Source organism: Octopus bimaculoides, chromosome 10, assembly GCF_046866305.1.
Source record: "Octopus bimaculoides isolate indiv1 chromosome 10, ASM4686630v1, whole genome shotgun sequence".
NCBI lineage: Eukaryota > Metazoa > Mollusca > Cephalopoda > Octopoda > Octopodidae > Octopus > Octopus bimaculoides.
In genome coordinates this window covers 79,192,025-79,212,024 of record NC_142937.1, presented here as the reverse complement: position 1 = coordinate 79,212,024, position 20,000 = coordinate 79,192,025, and the positions used below count along the sequence as shown (strand labels likewise).

Here is a 20,000-nt window from a genome sequence, read left to right as displayed (position 1 = left end):
AACAACAGAGACATAGACATATAAATACATACATAATATATATATATACAAACAAATCTGTATGCATGCATAGATGTATAAGCTTTGTAAGACATTCTTAAGATTTGGGATTTGAGTCCTCTGGAAAGAAAATGTATGTGCTGTGATGTATGCGCATTCAGAATGCACATGTAAAAATGCACACATACACTAACATATGCATGTACACACAGACACAGACACATATTCATACTTATATATATATGTATATATATATATATATATATATATATATATATATATATATATATATATATATATATGAGCCTGGTGTTGCCATCCGGTTTCACCAGTCCTCAGTCAAATCGTCCAACCCATGCTAGCATGGAAAGCGGACGTTAAACGATGATGATGATGATGATGATGATATATATATATATACACATACATACATACATACATATATACATATATACATACATGTTTTAAATCTCTGAGCGAGAGAAATACAGTAACTCCTGAATAGTAATGTTTATATGTCAACATAACATGGCAGTCCTATAAAGGACGATGTTACTGTTGTTTTAGCCCAGGAAAACACCTTTTCCAGCTGGTTATTGTCGCACAGTTTATGTCCATATAAAAAGCATAGCTGCCATCTCTAGCCTTACGTGATACTCACAGACTTAGTATTTGTGAGTGAAGATAGCTTTTGTCACTAGCTGGTGATTGTCTCACACTGAGGACAGATAACATCCAGAAACCTAGGTCTGTGAGTATCACATAAGGCTAGAGATGGGAGCGGTGACCTCCTTTGCAAATACCATATATGGATACAAACTGTGTCGATAGCTAGTTAGAAAAGATATTTTCTTGGGGTTAAAACAACAGTAACATCGTCCTTTATAGGACTGCCACTTTATGTTGGCGTATAAACATTACTATATAAGCATATACTCATACTTTAAAGAGACATTTAGATACATTAACATGATGCAAGTACATTCACATATGCACAAATACCTAAATGTAATCATATATATATATATATATATATATATGCAATGTAGGCACTTCAGCTCCCTTAGTCACACATATAGTCATGTATGTGTGTATATGTGTATGTTCTTGTGTTTGTGTTTGTTTTCTCACCCACTGGTTGACAACCAGTGTTTGTTGTTTGTTTATGTCTTTGTAGCTTAACAGTTTGGCAAAAGAGACCAATAGAATTAGTACTGGGCTTAAAAGAAAACGAGTACTTGAGTCGATCTTCAATGTGATGCTCCAGCATGGCCACCATCCAATGACTGAAACATGTAGAAGATAAAAGATATATATATATATATATATATAAACATACATAACATCCTTTTCCATGCTTGCATGGATTGGACAGAATTTGCTGAGACAGATTTTTTTTTTTACAGTCAGGTGCCTTTGCTGTCACTAATCCTCACCTATTTTCAAGTAAGGCGATACTCTCTGTGACCAGACATCTTTTCACATGAAGCCAAAGCAAGGAGGTAGTAACACGCACACACACACCCACACACACACACACACACACACACACACACACACACACACACACACGCACACACACACACACACACACACAAATAAAGGGTAAAGGGTAAAGAACCCCTTTGGTCATGAATAACCATAGAATTGCACCTAGAAAGTTCCCCTCAAAGGCATAATTCTGGGTAAGGTTGTTTATGGAAGATCAACAGTGACCCATGCATATCAACCTCCCCTCTTCCTGCAACCGATGTTACCCAAGGGAAATGCAAAGGCCGATACAGCTTGGCACCAGCGACATTGCAATTCATTTCTGCAGCTGAGTGTCTTTCTCAAGAACACAACACACACAGTCTGGTCCAGGAATCGAATTCATTATCTCATGGTTGTGAGCCTGATGTTCTAACCACTGAGCTATGAACCTTCACACACACACACACACACACACACACACACACATGCATAGACATATACACAGAGATACATAATGAGTTTCTTTTAGTTTTCAATTACAAAAATCCACTCACAAGGCTTTGCTCAGCCTGGAGCAAAGATACCATGCAGTAGGACTGAATCCAAGACCATGTTGTTGGGAAGCAAGCTTCTTACCACACAGCTATGCATGCACCTACAAAATCAGTCTTGCTGGTATAATGAGATTATTCCACTTTCATTTAATGAATTCTACCCACTAAAACTTCTGCAAGCCCCGTTAAAAGCAAACGAATATCTTCTTTGGATAAATGCTAAGGGACACCATTTTGGAGAAGAATGTAGTAATCAAGCAGGGAAAGTCATCTGAAATCTAATATATGGATTGCTACTATATACATCATAATATGACAAGAAACAGTGATTCAAATATTGCAGGCTGCAAAGCTATCAAGAGAAATTTCAAGCGAATTTTGTATTGAATTAGCAGCATGCATCCATTGAGAAAGGACACCAGATAGGCATGAAACATTTTTTATTGAACTAAATATGCACCCAGTAACCTTTCTGAAACAGCTGTAGTGTTTCACTGCTTCTTCCATTTATTTCATTTATACAACTATATATGTAGGCACACTCATTGCTCTCTGGATCTCTGGAGCAGTGATTCCCAATGTGGGGTATATGCCCCACTGTTGAGGCCTGGGAAAATTGTGTTGGGGCATGGGATCCAAATTTTTTTGAGGGGGAGTGTGTGTGGGAGGGATGGAATTATGAAAATCTATGTTTCACAGCAAATATGCTAAACCTATACTCAGCCAAGCCAAACCATTCTCTCCAGCTAAGCATACTGTATGAAGACCTTTTACTACAGTATAGTACTATTCTAATGCCTTAGTGTGGATATTTTGTAAAGGAAAGTATACTATTATGAAACATTAAATATAAAGTTGTTTTTTTTCCAACTGCTCTGGGGCAATATTATTCAACAGGCTGCATAGCTTGGATATCAGGAATCCTCTCCGAAATGAGATGTTACTTCCTTGCATTGAGAAGTCACAGCTCTGACATTATGGACATGTGATTAGAATGTCACAGGAATGAATGGTAAGAATCAAGCCAAGCCATCTATAGGAGATTTAGGGGTAGACCAAGGTTGAGATGGTTAGATAACATCCATAGTCTCAGTAAGTCATATGGAGGAACTCAGCTGGAAAGTTTAATGACAGTTGCTTCTGATTGGACCCTTATGTAGGAAGTGTCTGAAGACTCTATCCCCACAATTCTTCCAGGAATACTGAGTAACAAATATGGATGGAAAAGCAATTTGGGAAATGTTATAGACATGGGATCTCTACAAATGCTTATCATAGATGGTAAAACCTAGCATCTGTAAAGGTATGAAGAGTTTTAGTCACATATTGTTCGAAGCACCATCTGAACATGGCTGATGCCAGCGCCACTTGACTGGCTTCTGTGTCAGTGGCATGTAAAAAGCACCCACTACACCCTCAGAGTGGTTGGCGTTAGGAAAGGCATCCAGCTGTAGAAACATTGCCAGAGCAGATTGGAGCCTGGTGCGGCCTCCTAGCTTGCCAGTCCCCAGTCAAACCGTCCAACCCATGCCAGCATGGAAAACGGACGTTAAACGATGATAATAATGATGATGATGATGAGGATGATGATTGTTCATAAGAAAGAACATGGAAAGGATGAGGGGTTATTTGTGTATTCTGATTTGTGTGGTAACTGCAGTTTGGTACTGTTGTCATCCTTACTGGAGAATGTTTCTAAGACTTCATGAGATAACAAACATCCTTTTTGATCATCAACACATCACCACAACATTTTGAACCAATGCTATCTACTAAACAGACTAGGGAACTTCTACATGGTCACTCAGTCTGCTAGAAAGAGTAGCTACATTTTCTTCAAATCACACTAACAAATTTTACAGTGTGGTCCTAGATGTACAAATGGATAGAATGATCATAGACCAAAGGAGAGTTTGAGAAAGAGCTTGATTTTTCAGCTCAGATGCCATGACAAGTCAACGATCTAACATCATGAGAGATCTTGTTGCACATCTGATAAATGAGAAGAGAGGGAGGTAGAGAGTAGTATTGTTGCTTTGGTTGTACGCAACAAGGAAATGAGGTGAAAGAATGATACGATGCAGGCAATGGTTGGAGGTGAAGGTTGACAGAGGATGAATATGAGAAGGTCAGTGAGTAAGAAGAATGAAAGGGGATGGCTAGGGCATCTGGAATCAGAGAGGTAAAGTAGGAGCCAATGATATTTCATTATGCTACTTATAGTAATGAATGCTTTTGATTATAGATTTGCTAAATTAGGATTGACCTAGGACAAGACAATAACAAGAGCAACAACAACAATAAAATAGATATATTGATTACACACATAAAACTGCTACAAATTCATTGGTTCAGCCACAATAATGGCTCACCATTAGTTGAACTATCTGCTCCTAGAATTAGTGAATAAATGGCTGAATATTACACAGACATTTATACCCCTTAACATAATTCTCAGACAGAACCAGGCCGTATCTTTAAACTACAGTTATCATTTACTCCAGTGGCTCTCAATGGGGTCCACATGACCCTTGGTGGGGTCCATATATGATTTTGTTGCTAAAGTTTATGAGCAATAAATTAGTTATTTTTCTACAATATATAAAAATTTTGACCATTTTTAATAAAATTCCCGTTTATTGTCATTCCTTAAGGTCTGTTTTCCTTCCTGGAATGGGTTGAATGGTTTGACCAGAGCTGGTAAGCCAGAGAACTATGCCAGGTTCCAGTCTGATTTGGCCTGGCTGCTATAGCTGGATACCCTCCCTAACACCAACCACTTTAAAGTGTGTGCTGGGTGATTTTAGTGATGTTGGCGTGAGTACTGTTAAGTGGCACTGGTACAAGTATTTAATTATAAGAATCTAATGGGAAATTTTTCAAACATCAAATGGTTTTGAGGGTCCACCCATGTAAAACAGAAATCGAAGGGGATCCATGGGTAAGAAATGGTTGAGAAGCACTGATCAACTCAATTTCAGCCAAGCAGGTTGTTTTGTGTTAGTCTGGAGCTAAGGTAAAAGAGACTTGTCCAGATATCATGCAATAAGACTAAACCCAGAATCTTGTGATAGTCGATTAAATGCACCTCGTCTATGTTGCAAAATGATTTGTAGCAGGAATGATGGACAAGTCAATGAAAATATCTTATTGCATATACAGGGTTGATGTAAGATTAAAATGACTGGCTGTGGCATGCCAGCTGTCCTATGTATGAGTATTGTAGTTCACTTGAATCATTGCTATATTGAAAAAGGTAAAAAGAGAGTAAATAGAAAGCTTCTGACAATGCAGAAAGTTAGTTTAATAAAACCTTTATATTTCAGGGGCAAAGGCCCATCTTCAGAAGAAAAACAGTCTGGGAAATGTCCAGGTATGTAGGTTCTGTTAACTCTTTCAAATTTCCTACACAACTGGACGTTTCCCAGACATTTTCTTCACAAGATGGGCCTTTGTGCCGGAAATATAATGGTTTTATAAAACTTTCCACATTGTCAGAAGCATTCTACTTTCTCGCTTTTTACTTTCGTATATAAATATTTTGTTATGAATGAAAAATTATATTCAGATAATTTCTCATTCATGTGATGCAGATTTGAACACTGCTCTCTGGTTTTGCAAAATAAATGAAAAATTAATTCATTGTGACTGTTTAAAGTGTAGGCGGAATGATTTTGACATGTGGAGGTGCAATGCCCCAGTGGTTAGGGCAGCGGACTCGTGGTCATAAGATCACGGTTTCAATTCCCAGATCGGGCGTTGTGAGTGTTTATTGAGTGAAAACACCTAAAGCTCCACGAGGCTCCGGCAGAGGATGGTGGCGAACCCTGCTGTACTCTTTCACCACAACTTTCTCTCACTCTTACTTCCTGTTTCTGTTGTGCCTGTAATTCAAAGGGTCAGCCTTGTCATGCTGAATATCCCCGAGAACTACGTTAAGGATACACATGTCTGTGGAGTGCTCAGCCACTTGCACGTTAATTTCACGAGCAAGCTGTTCCGTTGAGCGGATCAACTGGAACCCTCGACGTCGTAAGCGACAGAGTGCCAACAACAACAATGATTTTGACATGCTTTTTACTGTGTGGGCAAAATATAAATACTAGTATTGAACACATGGCAATTGAATCTGTACTGTTAGCTAATGTGTGGTGTTGATAAGTGAGGTGGTTGGTTTGGAGTCTGCTGGAAGTTGATGCAATGGAAGTCAACATGAGTGGTTTATGTGAATATTGGTTGAGGTTGGTGCCATGCAGTTGAAGTTGAGCAGTTCGTGCTGAACAGTAATTGGTGTCAGAAGTGGGACATGTATTGTGTTGGCGAATGCCAGTGGTTAATATCAACAGTAGTGTCTTTGCTGCGAGGAGAATGGTTATAAGTTAGTTTGATGCAATGGTGAATGTCTGTAGTTAATGTGAACAGTGGTGTCTTTGTAAAGTGGAAGGTATTAAACTTGCTGTGAAAATAGTCAGTGTGAACTTGGCCATGTAAAGAATGCAGAATAGTTACTGGACTAATGTAAATTCAGGAGTAACAACAGAGTCCAGTTGAAAAAATAAAGAGATAAAAAAAAAGAATCATTAGATTGGTGAATAAAAGTAGAGCTCACCAAAAGTCTACACATTTCAAAGGCGAATGAAAGAACTCTAAAAAATCTCTAAAGAACTGCCTGTTTATTCCATAAATATTTATTCACCTCTTAATTAAAGTTCTATTTTGGTTGCACTCAACGGTTTTGCATGTTATGGTCAACTCTTCTGACTTCTTTCACTAGCACTTCTTCTCTAAGCAAGTTAGCTTCCCTGAGGTCTCCTGAGCTACTAACATGGACTATTGGAGCCTGTTGGTGGTATCAGGAGGTGGCGTGGGGTACAACAATATATCAATATATATATCAATATATATATATATATATATATATATATATATATATATATATATATATATATATATATACATACACACACATACACATGATTACTTAAGACTAGATACTTTAAGACCTTTGTAACGAGTAAGCAAAAGTAGAAAATTAAGCATGTGTATTCTGTGCATTTTTTAAATTCCTCAATTTCAAATTCAAACTTATAATCCCACCAGATGTTATGAAAAAGTGATTATCTCCCTTGTACTATTTAACTGCTAGTGTACTCCACTTTTACATATCATCTTTATATACATACGTACATACACGCATGCATACATGCAGTGATTGATTCTTTCTGAAGAAGAACATATCCTTGAAATGTAAGACTTCATATTTCACCTGAGCATAAACATAATATATACCATTTGTTCATTTCCTACCCCTCGTCTTCATGTTTTCTTAAACATTTTTGTAGCATATATATAGCATGGTAAGAAGCTTGGTTTCCAACTACATGATTCCTGGTTCAGTCACACAGCATTGCACCTTGGGCAAGTGTCTTCTACTAAAGCCCTGAGCCAACCAAAGCCTTATGAGGGGATTTAGTAAACAGAAACTGAAAGAAGCCTGTTGTTTATACACACACACACATCTATGTGTGTGTGCCTTTGTGTCTGTGTTTGTCCCCCATCCCATCACTGCTGGCTCACTGGTGTTAGTGTGTTTACGTCCCTGTAACTTTGAAGTTTGGCACAAAGTACCGATAGAATAAGTACCAGGCTTTAAAAAGAAATAAATACTGGAGTCAATTCATTCGACTAAAAACTCTTCAAGGCAGTGCTCCAGCATGGCCACAGTCAAATGACTGAAACAAGTAAAAGAACAAAAGAATAAAAGATATATTATATATATATATATATATATATATATATATATATATATAGATATATATATATATATATATATATATATATTGTTTTGCTGACCTAGCAGAGGTAAGATGTTATTATTGTTCACTGGAATTTTTTCCTATCATGCTCTCTCTCTCCCTCACTCCTCCTCTCTTGCTCATGTGGCTCCCACGTGACATTCGGCCATCTTTCTTTCTTCTCCTAACTTCTGTTTCTTTCTTTCTCTCCGTTGTAGCTTGAACATGGAAGACATATTCTTGTCTGTCTCCTGTCCAAGCTTGATTTACGTGTTTGCCACCACAACCTCATTTAGGCTTAGCAGCCCTTCCTGTTTTTTTGCACTGTCCTGTTTGTGTTACCAATTTTGACCCTCCGCAAAATCCCAAATTTTATTTTTAATTTGCTTTGTGGGAGCAAATGTTTTATCGAAAGCGTATATTGTTGTTAAATGCTCAAAATATGAGAGTAGAAAAACAGCCAACAACTGATGAAGGGTCGTTCCTTATATTGTTTGTCTTGTTTTCCAATTGTGTCTTTTGTTGTTCGAAAAATTAGTTCCTATTCCGTGTACCCGTACTTCATATTTTTTTGTTGTACACGTTTTAAGATGTCTTGTGCTCACATATGCATTTATTTATGTATAGATGTATGTACATATATGCATGTATATGCATATATATATATATATATATATATATATATATATATATCTGAGTGGTTGGCGTTAGGAAGGGCATCCAGCTGTAGAAACTCTGCCAAATTAGATTGGAGCCTGGTGTAGCCATCCAGTTGCACCAGTCCTCAGTCAAATCGTCCAACCCATGCTAGCATGGAAAGCGGACGTTAAACGATGATGATGATGATAATGATGATATATATACTTTATTTAAAAGCAGCAGAAATATAACAAAAGACTGTTACTCTGAGTTTCACGTTCCCGTTCATCGGACAGTTTTGTTAGAAATGGGGAAAAACTGTCCGATGAACGGGAACGTGAAACTCAGAGTAAGATTCTTTTCTTATATTTCTGCTGCTTTTAAATAAAGCATATTACTCTACCTCTGGTATTTGAGTACTCTTTTTTCCACCTTGTTGCACATTTCATGTGCTTACTCCCGGTATATATATATATATATATATATATATATATATTATTTATATCATTATATACATATATGGCTGGCTTCTTTCAGTTTCTGTCTACCAAATCCACTCACAAGGCTTTGGTCAACCTGACATTATAGTAGAAGACACTTGTCCAAGTGCTATGCGGTCAGGGCTGGCTCAAGGTACCGGCAACTCAGGCAGTCACCCAGGATGCCTTGTGCTAAGGGGCACCAAGGAGGATGTAACAAAGACAAGTTCTGCTTGACTGTAGCACCAGCAACCCTAGGGCCAGCCCTGCACATGGTGGGACTGAACCCGGGACTGAACCCGGGACCATGTGGTTGGGAAGCAAGCTTCTTACCACACAACCATACCCATGCCTATGTTTAGCTTTACTTGGTGAATTCATATCCATTGAGAATTTCTCTTATCTACTCAGATTAATATTTGTATGGATACTTGGCTAAAACCTTTTGCGGAATAACTAGTATCAGAACACATACACACACACACATACACAACCAAATGCACATACAAAACATAAAAAGTTAATATATAAGTGTACATACACATATATATATGTATATGCTTGAGTGCGTGTGTGTGTCTATATATATATATATATATATATATATATATATATAGTGTAAGTATCTTGAGAGAAAAGCTGAACATTAGAAGCATCAGTTGTGGCGTGCAAGAGAGACGATTGCGCTGGTATGGACATGTGGTGAGAATGGAGGAGGATAGCTGCGTGAAAAAGTGCCACACCCTAACAGTTGAGGGAACCCGTGGAAGAGGTAGGCCCAGGAAGACCTGGGCTGAGGTGGTGAGGCAAGACCTTCGTACATTGGGCCTCACCGAGGCGATGACTACGGACCGAGACCTTTGGAAATGGGCTGTGCGTGAGAAGACCCGGCAAGCCAAGTAAGATCGTTGCCAGTGCCCCTGGACTGGTTCTTGTGCGGGTGGCACATGAGATGCACCATTTTGAGCGTGGCCGTTGCCAGTACCGCCTGACTGGCTCCTGTAGGATTTTCGAGCGAGATCGTTGCCAGTGCCCCTGGACTGGCTTGTGCGGGTGGCACATAAAAGACACCATTTCGAGCGTGGCCGTTTTCGTGCGGGTGACACGTAAAAGCACCCACTACACTCTCTGAGTGGTTGGCGTTAGGAAGGGCATCCAGCTGTAGAAACTCTGCCAAATCAGACTGGAGCCTGGTGTTGCCATCCGGTTTCACCAGTCCTCAGTCAAATCGTCCAACCCATGCTAGCATGGAAAGCGGACGTTAAACGATGATGATGATGATATATATACATACATACATACATATATATATATATATATATATATATATATATATATATATATATATATATATATATATATATATATATATATATATATATATATATATATATATATGTATGTACATATATACATGTGTGTATATATACATATATATATATATATATATATATATATATATATATATATATATATATATATACATATATATATATATATATATATATATATATATATATATATATATATATATATATATATATATATATATATAATCACAGATCATTGTAATTTGATGAAAAAGAAAGTATTCGATATTATACATCATATATATTGATATGTTTGATATACATGCATAGACTGTTTACAGTCATATACACTTACATACATGTATACATAAACTCACATACATATGTATGTGTTAGTGTGCGTATGTGAGTGTGTGTGCGTATGTGAGTGTGTGTGCATGCATGCATGCATATATGTATGTGATCTTAGTGATATATTTATATATATATGTATAGTTACACACTCATACACACACACACACGCACACACACAACAGACACATACACACAACGCACATGTATACATATATACCATAACATACATATAAATATATGCATGTATCTACACATAAACATGCAATTCTAAGAAAATACAAGCATACACACAAACACACACACACACACACACACACACACACACACACACACACACATGCATATGTACCATAACATGCATATAAATATACACATATATCTTTACAAATACACGGAATTCTAAGAAAATGCACACACACACACACACACACAAACACACACATACGCACTCACTCATACACACATACACACATACATATATATCATAACATGCACATAAATATACACATGTATCTACACATAAACATGGAATTCTAAGAAAATACACACACGCACGCATGCGCACACACACACACACATACACACACACATGCACACAAATATACTGCCCCCACACTGACATACATGCATGCATACATACACACATATATTCATACATGGCCAATACACTGGTCCACACCCACATGGATCTTTCATATGTTAACAGCCGATTCTCTAATCTAGAACTGTATATGCAGATCTTCAATTACCGAAAGAGCTTTCAGCCTGTGTCAGTGACCAGTGTACGTAGCTAATGTAAGAAAAAGAGTTTGGGCAGAAAATCCCAGGAGTTACAATGTTTATACTCTTGGGTGGTCATATATATATATATAACCTTGTTTGACATAGCTTCTGTTGTTTCAACTAAATGGATGTACAGACAGTATATAACTAGTCACCATCACCATGATGATGATGATGATGATGATGACAATGGTGATGGTGGAGGAGGAGGAGGTGATGGTGTTGGTGGTGGTGGTGTTGGTGGTGGTGGTGTTGGTGGTGGTGTTGGTGGTGGTGTTGGTGGTGGTGTTGGTGGTGGTGGTGTTGTGGTAGTGATGATGATGATGGGAGTGCTGATGATAGTGATAATGATGATCACTTGGTAGTCGACGTCGTCGTCGTCGTCGTCGTCGTCGTCGTCGTCGTCATCATCATCATCATCATCATCATCATCATCATCATCATCATCATCATCATCATCAACATTGTTATCATTGTTGTTACTCTAGTCATCGTCAACATTATCACATATAAGACAGAGCCAGTTACCAGCCGAAGTCTCTCATGGGTGGGGGGTGGGGTTTTGGTTGTTTCTCCATTTCTCTTTGGTTGGAAATTACAAGAATTTGTTTTTTTTTTGTTTTCTCCCTCTATCTGGTGGTTGCTATGACAAAGAGCCTGTGTGGTGGACAAGACTGAAAAATCTGAGAACAGAACAGACACCTTTCTTTTAAGCCAAGCCCTCATTGACTTCTTCAAATTTCCGTTTGGAGAGGAAGGTTCCAATGGAGGAGAGATGGGCTGCTCCCTATTGAATTTATAGGAAACTGAGGGAGAATGGGATTAACCGTTTAGCGTTCAGATTATTCTGTCAAATGTAATCCTTATTTAATCTCATTGCTTTAAGCTTATCATGCATTATCTTGTAGCTTCAAGATTTTATTGATGTGATTGTTAAATTTTAAAATGACATGGTAGGGCAGGTGTGAGAGGCTAGATCTGGCTGGTTTGAACATAAAACAGGTAGGATATTTGGGCTTTTAGCATTCACATTATTCTCTTAAAAATATTCCTCATTTGTTCACATCATTAATTAATCATGCATTATCTTGTAGCTTTGAGATTTTGATGAGGTAACTGTTAATTTTTAGAATGAAATTGTAGGGTTGGTGTGAGAGGCCAGATCTGGCTGGTTTGATCATAAAAGAAGTAAAATATTTCGGTAAGTGTGAAGGTAGAACACCTACAAAAATCAGCATTGCTTGGAACTGCAAGAATTCTTTGCAGAATTCTTAAAGCATGACCAGTAAACAAGTGTCACTTTAGTCTGCTGGGTGTGGACAGTTGACACTTTCTGTCATACCTAGCAAAATAAGCTGTGAGTTTTAATCACATAATAATAATAATAATAATAATAATAATAATAATAATAATAATAATAATAATAATAATAATGACGATGATTTTAAAAACTTTTTTCACAAGGTTTAGGAGTGATGGGACATGACAAGAACAAATTACAAAAAATGATATCAGTTTCCATAGGATCAATTGCATAAAAGTGGTGAAGTATGACCTTTGAATGTTGGGCCTCACAGAGGCAATGACAAGCGACTGAGATTTTTGAAGACATGCTGTGATTGAGAAGACTTGGCAAATCAAATGAGATCGTAGCAGTGGCTGATGCCAGTGTCACATTACCAGCATGTTTAAAAATACCCTTCATTTCTTTGGCAATATACTGTGCTTGAGAAGACCTGTTAAGTCAAGCAAAATTGTAGTCATGGCTGATGCCAGTGCCATTTGACTGGCACCCATGCTGGTAGCACATAAAAAGTATCATTCCAGCATGGTCAATGCCAGTGCTGCCTGACTAGCTCCCATGCTGGTGACATGTAAAAAGCACCATTGAAGTGTGGTCGATGCCAATGCCACCTGACTGGTCCCCATAGTGGTGGGATATAAAAAGCACCAACTGCACTCTCAGAGTGGTTGGCATTAGGAAGGGCATCAAACTGTAGAAACCTTGCCGGATCAAATTGGAGTCTGGTACAGCCTCCTGGCTTGTCAGTCCTCAGTTAAACCGTCCAACCCATGCTAGCAAGGAAGGCAGACATAAAATGATGATGATGATGATGATGGTAAATACACACACATGTATATATATATATATGTGTGTGTGTGTGTATAGTGAGAGAATGAAAGAGAGAGACAAAGAGTGAGAATGGAGAGCATATATATACATATATACATGCATATATATTCTTTTATTCTTTTACTTATTTCAGTCATTTGACAGTGGCCATGCTAGAGTATTGCCTTGAAGGATTTTAGTCCAACAAATTGACTATAGGACTTATTTTTTTAAAGCCTAGTACTTATTCTATTGGTTTCTTTTGCCAAACTGCTAAGTTACACGTCATAGAAACACCAACACCAGTTGTCAAGTGGTGATGTGGGGGATAAACACAGACATAAAGACACACACACATAGATATATATACATACATATATATATATATATATATATATGTACCTTAATCCCCTGAGATTGCAGATAATATTTCTGAATCTCTTTGATTCTTTAGATGTGCTGGCCTCCTGATAATTAATCGATATTAATTAATATATGACTAATTACCAGATTTTATAATAATATATATATATATATATATATAATCAAAATAAGCAACAAGGATATCCAGAGGTAATGCAGTACAATCGTTTCATGCAACTCCATTTAATTAAACAATGCAACCATTACATCAATTTAAAATGCAGAGCAATCTTCAGCTGCACAAAGATATAGAATTTAATTAAATTAGAATAGTAACTCCTAAACTGGAGTGAGACAGCATGTTCTTTGTCTATCTCCTTAACTTCTTGGAGATTTTAGGTATAATTATACTAATGTGTCCATCTGTTCTAATTTAATTAAATTCTATGTCTTTGTGCAGCTGAAGATTGCTCTGCATTTTAAATTGATGTAATGGAGTTGCATGAAACGATCGTACTGCTTTACCTCTGGATATCCTTGTTGCTTATTTTGATTTTAATCACCTTACTTTGAAATTGTATGGATAATACCGTACTAAATTCTGGTACCTCATCTTAAGTACCATATTCACCTGAATCTCTCTCTCTCTCTCTCTCTCTCTCTCTCTCTCTCTATATATATATATATATATATATATATATATATACATACATACATATATACATACATACGACAAACATCTTTTAGTTTCCATCAACCAAATCCAAAGCTGCGGTCAGCCTGAAGCTATAGTAGAAGACACTTGCCCAAGGTGCCATGCAGTGGCACTGAACCCAGAACCATGTGTTTTGGAAGCAAGCTTCTTAGTATACAGCCAGGCACATCACCACGTGTGTGTGTGTGTGTGTGTGTATTTATTATTCAACAAGAATATTATTGATAGTGACTTTGAAATTTCGGTGAGTTAAGCCATTGTCAGACTGATGACAATGGCTTAACTGGCTAAAATTTTGAAATCACTATCAATGATAATCTTGTTTAAGAATAATAAATTTTATTCTACAAAAGTATAGAGTAAACCCATCAAATTAATGTAAAACTGTTTTTATTATAACTGATCATAAAAACAAACATCAACATATACATGTGTGTGTGCGTGTGTGTGTATACACACACACACACATATGCACATAGATACATTTAGTTATACACACACACACACACACACACAAACATATGCACATAGATACATTTAGTTATACATACACACACATAAATAACTATCTCTAAATATCTATGACTCACTCTCTCTGATGACAAAGAAATACAAGAATTCTGTATCACACCACTTCAATATGGCAATACATTCCCATCATGCAATGCAATTACTAAAGCAATAAAAAACATAAATTTCATTTATAGTAATGGTTCTCAAGCACAGTCCATATGACTTTTGAGGGCCTACATGACCCTTGGAGTTCATACAAGATTTTGTTGTTAAAATGTATGCACAAATAATTGGTTCTACTTATTAAATATACAAAATATTTTAAGAATTTTTCAAAAAATAAGCACAGGCATGGCTGTGTAGTAAGAAGCTTGCTTCCCAACCACATGGTTCTGAGTTCAGTCCCACTGTGTGGCACCTTGGGCAAGTGTCTTCTACTATAGCCTCAAACCGACCAAAGCCTTGTGAGTGGATTTGGTACATGGAAACTGAAAGAAAACTGTTGTATATATATATATATATATATATATATATATATATGACTTTGATAACTTTGATAGGTTTCGGCCAGTTTAGGCCTAGGCTATGTCTAACTTAATAGCACCACCTGGTGAAGTCTTTTAGTCATATATGGGGCACCATGGCCCACTCTAGCAAAGAGTTATTATTGTTGGAGACATATCTGGGTGAAGGAGGTTGGTCTGGGATATTTTGAAGAAATTTATCCAGTGAACATTTGAATTTTATGGGATCCGTTTCTGTTTTGATGTATTTTGGTATGGTATTAACGAGAGCTTGACTGGTTGAAGCAAAGTAATTGTGACATAATGTTGCTGTGTGTTCCAAGTTCGATTTTTGTAGTGGGAGGATAGCACGGGGGCCAAGTCTTGGATGGATTTTAAAATTGATGCTGACATCATTTGTGCAATATTGATGGAATATTTTCCACATCACACAAATGATGTAGCACTCCTGGCGGCATTGGAGAGAGACCCCAGTGCTCAGTTGGAACTTATTTTATCGATCCTAAAAGGATGAAAGGCAAAGTCAACCTATATAAGGGAAAAGTAAAAAGAAACAAAGAAAATGCACACTAGGTATAAAAGTAATGGCTTTTTTTATAAAACAAAAATCTTCTTCAAATCATTTATTTGTATACATATATTTATCTTTGTTTTTATAAAAACCTGTTTCTGTTTTATATATATATATTTGTATATATATATATATATATATATATATATATATATATATATATATATTTATGTGTATGTGTCTTTGTTTTTGTGTTTCTCCCCACCACCATTGCTTGGCGACCGATGGTGATGTGTTTATGTCTCTGTAACTTAGCGGTATGGCAAAAGAGGCCAATAGAATAAGTACCAGGCTTACAAAATACTTATTCTTTGTAAGGTGGTTCTCCAGCATGGCCACAGTCAACTGACTGAAACATGCAAAAAAATTAAAACAATAAATACAATTCCTTATAATATATTTAATTAGCAAAATATAACAGGATTTTTTAATCATCGAATAGCTGTGAGGGTCTATCTGAATAAAATAGGAAGCAAAAGGGTCTACTGATTTATGATATAAAACAATAAATATTTAGAGGTGGCTATAGTTAATTGAATGAGCTTCATTATTTGACTGGTATTTAATTTTTTGATCTCAAAAGAATGAAATGTAAAGTTGATTCGTAAGGGGATTCTAGCCCTTTTGTATTCAGATCATTCTACTAAATGTGATGCTTATTTAATCACATTATATTGAATTAATCATGCATTATTTCATAGCTGTGAGATTTCCATGATGTGACTCGTTACTTCGGGAATGATATTCTGGGGTAAGTTTAAGAGGTTGGATCTGACCAATTTTGAACACATTGGAGGTCAAATATTTAGGCTGGATATGGCTGGTCTGAATGCTAAAGAGTTAAATGCAGAATGTAAAAGGATGCAACTGAATACCACATAGCATTTTGTCTGTTATTCTAATGATTCTAAAGAACCATTGTAATGATATCTTATTTTATGACAAGAGAGATACTTAAATCGAAAACTATTAATTCTGCCTTTTATGAGCACAAGGCCTGAAATTTTTTTGGTGGGGAGGTTTAGTCAATTACATTGACCCCAGTGCTCAGTTGGTACTGATTTTATCAATCCTAAAAGGATGAAAGGCAAGGTCAACCTAGGCAGAATTTGAACGTGGAATGTAAAGAGCTAAAAGAAATACTGCTAAGCATTTTGTCCGGCATGCTAATGATTCTTATGTCTTTACTGCCCACAAGGAGCTACACACTGAGGGGACAAACAAGGACAGACAAATGGATTAAGTCAATTATATTGACCCCAGTGCATAACTGGTACTTATTTAATCGACCCAGAAAGGATAAAAGGCAAAGTCAACCGCGGCGGAATTTGAACTCAGAACGTAAAGACAGATGAAATATTGCAAAGCATTTCGCCTGACATGCTAATGATTCTGCCAGCTCACTGCTTTTAAATTGATAGTAATTAATAAGTTTTTAAAGGTGGTGTGTTAGCAGGATCTTTGGCACACCACACAAAATGCTCAACAGCTTTTTGTGTATCTTTAAGTTCTGAGCACAAATTCTGCCAAGATCAACTTTGAGGGTCAACAAAATAAGTACCAGTTGAACACTGGGTCAATGTAATCAACTGACCCCTCTCCCAAAATTTCAGATCTTGTGCCTATTATAGAAAGGATTAATAATTTCTTAAAAATGAAAGGCATAATGGACCCCTGCAATGTTTGAACACACAATGTAAAACAGCTATCACAAAGTTCTGTAAGGAATTTTGTTCAGCTCACTGATATCCACAGCCCAACATAGAAAAGAAAGGCTGAAATTTGGTAAGAGGTGGTAGGGGTTTTGTTTATACTTGGCTGGTACTTTATTAGCTATAGAGGAATTAATAGCAAAGTTGACTTAGGTGGGATTTGAACTCAAAATGTGTCACAACAAATATTGGTTTCAAATTTTGGCAGAAGGCCAGCAAATGCGGGGAAAGGGCTAAGTCAATGAAATCAACCTCTGTTGCTCAACAGGTACTTGTTTTATTGACCCTGTAAGGATGAAAAGTAAAGTTGATCCCAATAGCATTTGAACTTAGAACGTAAAAATAGCATTTTACATGGCGGGCTAACAGTTTTACTAGCTTGCTGCCTTAGTCAGAACAAATATTGTAAGAATTTATCAGGTGGATTCATCCTTTAACTACTTCCAGTTTATATAAATAAATACAGTTTTATGTATATATGTGTGTATATACACTCTTTTGATATATATTCTTTTATTCTTTTACTTGTTTGTTATTTGATTGTGACCTTCGAAACGCCGGTGTTAAAACGGGGGTAGCTGATGAAGGAAAATGTTCTCTATGTGGCTTGTGTGTTTTCTGTACTCTGGTTATTATTATTTTCTTGTCTACGTTTTGTTTGAAATGTCCTGTACCCAGGTATGCACCTATATATACAGGTAGACATAGGTATGCACATACCTGTACGTATATATGCATATACTCATTTATTATTTGTTATATATAAATATATATATATATATATATATATATATATTCGACAGGCTTCTTTAAGTTTCTGTCTACCAAATCCACTCACAAGGCTTTGGTTGGTCTGAGGCTACAGTAGAAGACACTTTCCCAACTTTAGCATTATTAAACTATATTAGGAATATAAATTAGCATGAAACTAATGTGAATGGTTTTAATTTAGATCAGATTAAAACAAGAATCTTATAAAAAAGAACCTGGTGCAGTTTCTGGTAGATTGGTAAAGTACACTAGTTGATCAAACTGACCATAGTTTTTTACTGTTATTTCATGGACCCCAGAAGGATGAAGGGCAAAGTTGACCATGACATAATTTGAACTCTGAATGTAAAGGGCTATAATTAAAACCACAAGCCATTTTGTTCTGATACTCGACCGATTATGAAATCTTTCCAAAATTAATATAGAATAAAAAAAATAATAAGTGTTACCTGATTAGCCTTGGGTAAACATTCTAAAATACTAAGCATGAGTTTGGCACTTCCATCAGGGTCTCCTGGAAGACGCACGGTAAGAGCGTCCAACAACATTTGGTACAACACATTAGTAAATAGTGGTTCTGGAAGTTCCCTTAGATAATCTTTTAGAACTCCTGGAAAGAGAAGAAAAGAAACAAATAAATATAAGTATACAGATAAAGGATCATTCTTTTACCTTCTTAGGCTTTGTTTGTTTGTTTGTTTGTGTGTTATTTCTTTACTACCCACAAGGGGCTACACACAGAGGGGACAAACAAGGACAGACAAATGGATTAAATCGATTATATCGACCCCAATGCGTAACTGGTACTTATTTAATCGACCCCGAAAGGATGAAAGGTAAAGTCAACCTCGGCGGAATTTGAACTCAGAACGTAGCGGGCAGACGAAATACCGATAAGCATTTCGCCCGGTGTGCTAACGGTTCTGCCAGCTCACCGCCATTTGTTTGTGTGTGTAATAGCTTCTTTCAAAATTTCCAAGTCTGGTGGGAGAATATTATCCTCAGAATGAAGAATCGGCATGAATTCTTGTAATAGAGACGACGCTGCAAACAAAAGATGTCAAAATGTTGGTGTAAAACCAAGTGAGGGATTAAGAGTACCACTTAAGATGAGGGACATTCTCTAAGATAGGCTTCCATAGAAGTTAATCATTATTATTATTAATTATCCTGTACATTACTGTCTCAATTACTTGGATATGGTTTCCATGGTGTATAAGTGACAGAGGTCTCAACATTCTACCTGGATGCCAGTCCATCACAGGGCTACTTATTTACAGTTGAGTGAACTGGAGCAACACAAACTGATGGGTTTAGCTCCAGAACACAAC

General features: G+C 36.7%; 1 protein-coding gene across 1 annotated transcript in view; it reads right to left on the bottom strand.

Annotated features, from left to right (window-relative positions):
• LOC106870182 (uncharacterized) overlaps window positions 1-20,000 on the bottom strand; it is a 287,792-nt gene that overhangs the window by 42,210 nt on the left and 225,582 nt on the right. The window contains exon 6 of the mRNA XM_089358257.1: window positions 19,119-19,279. Within this exon, the coding sequence (XP_089214383.1) occupies window positions 19,119-19,279 (161 nt within the window). The remainder of the gene's footprint in view (window positions 1-19,118; window positions 19,280-20,000) is intronic.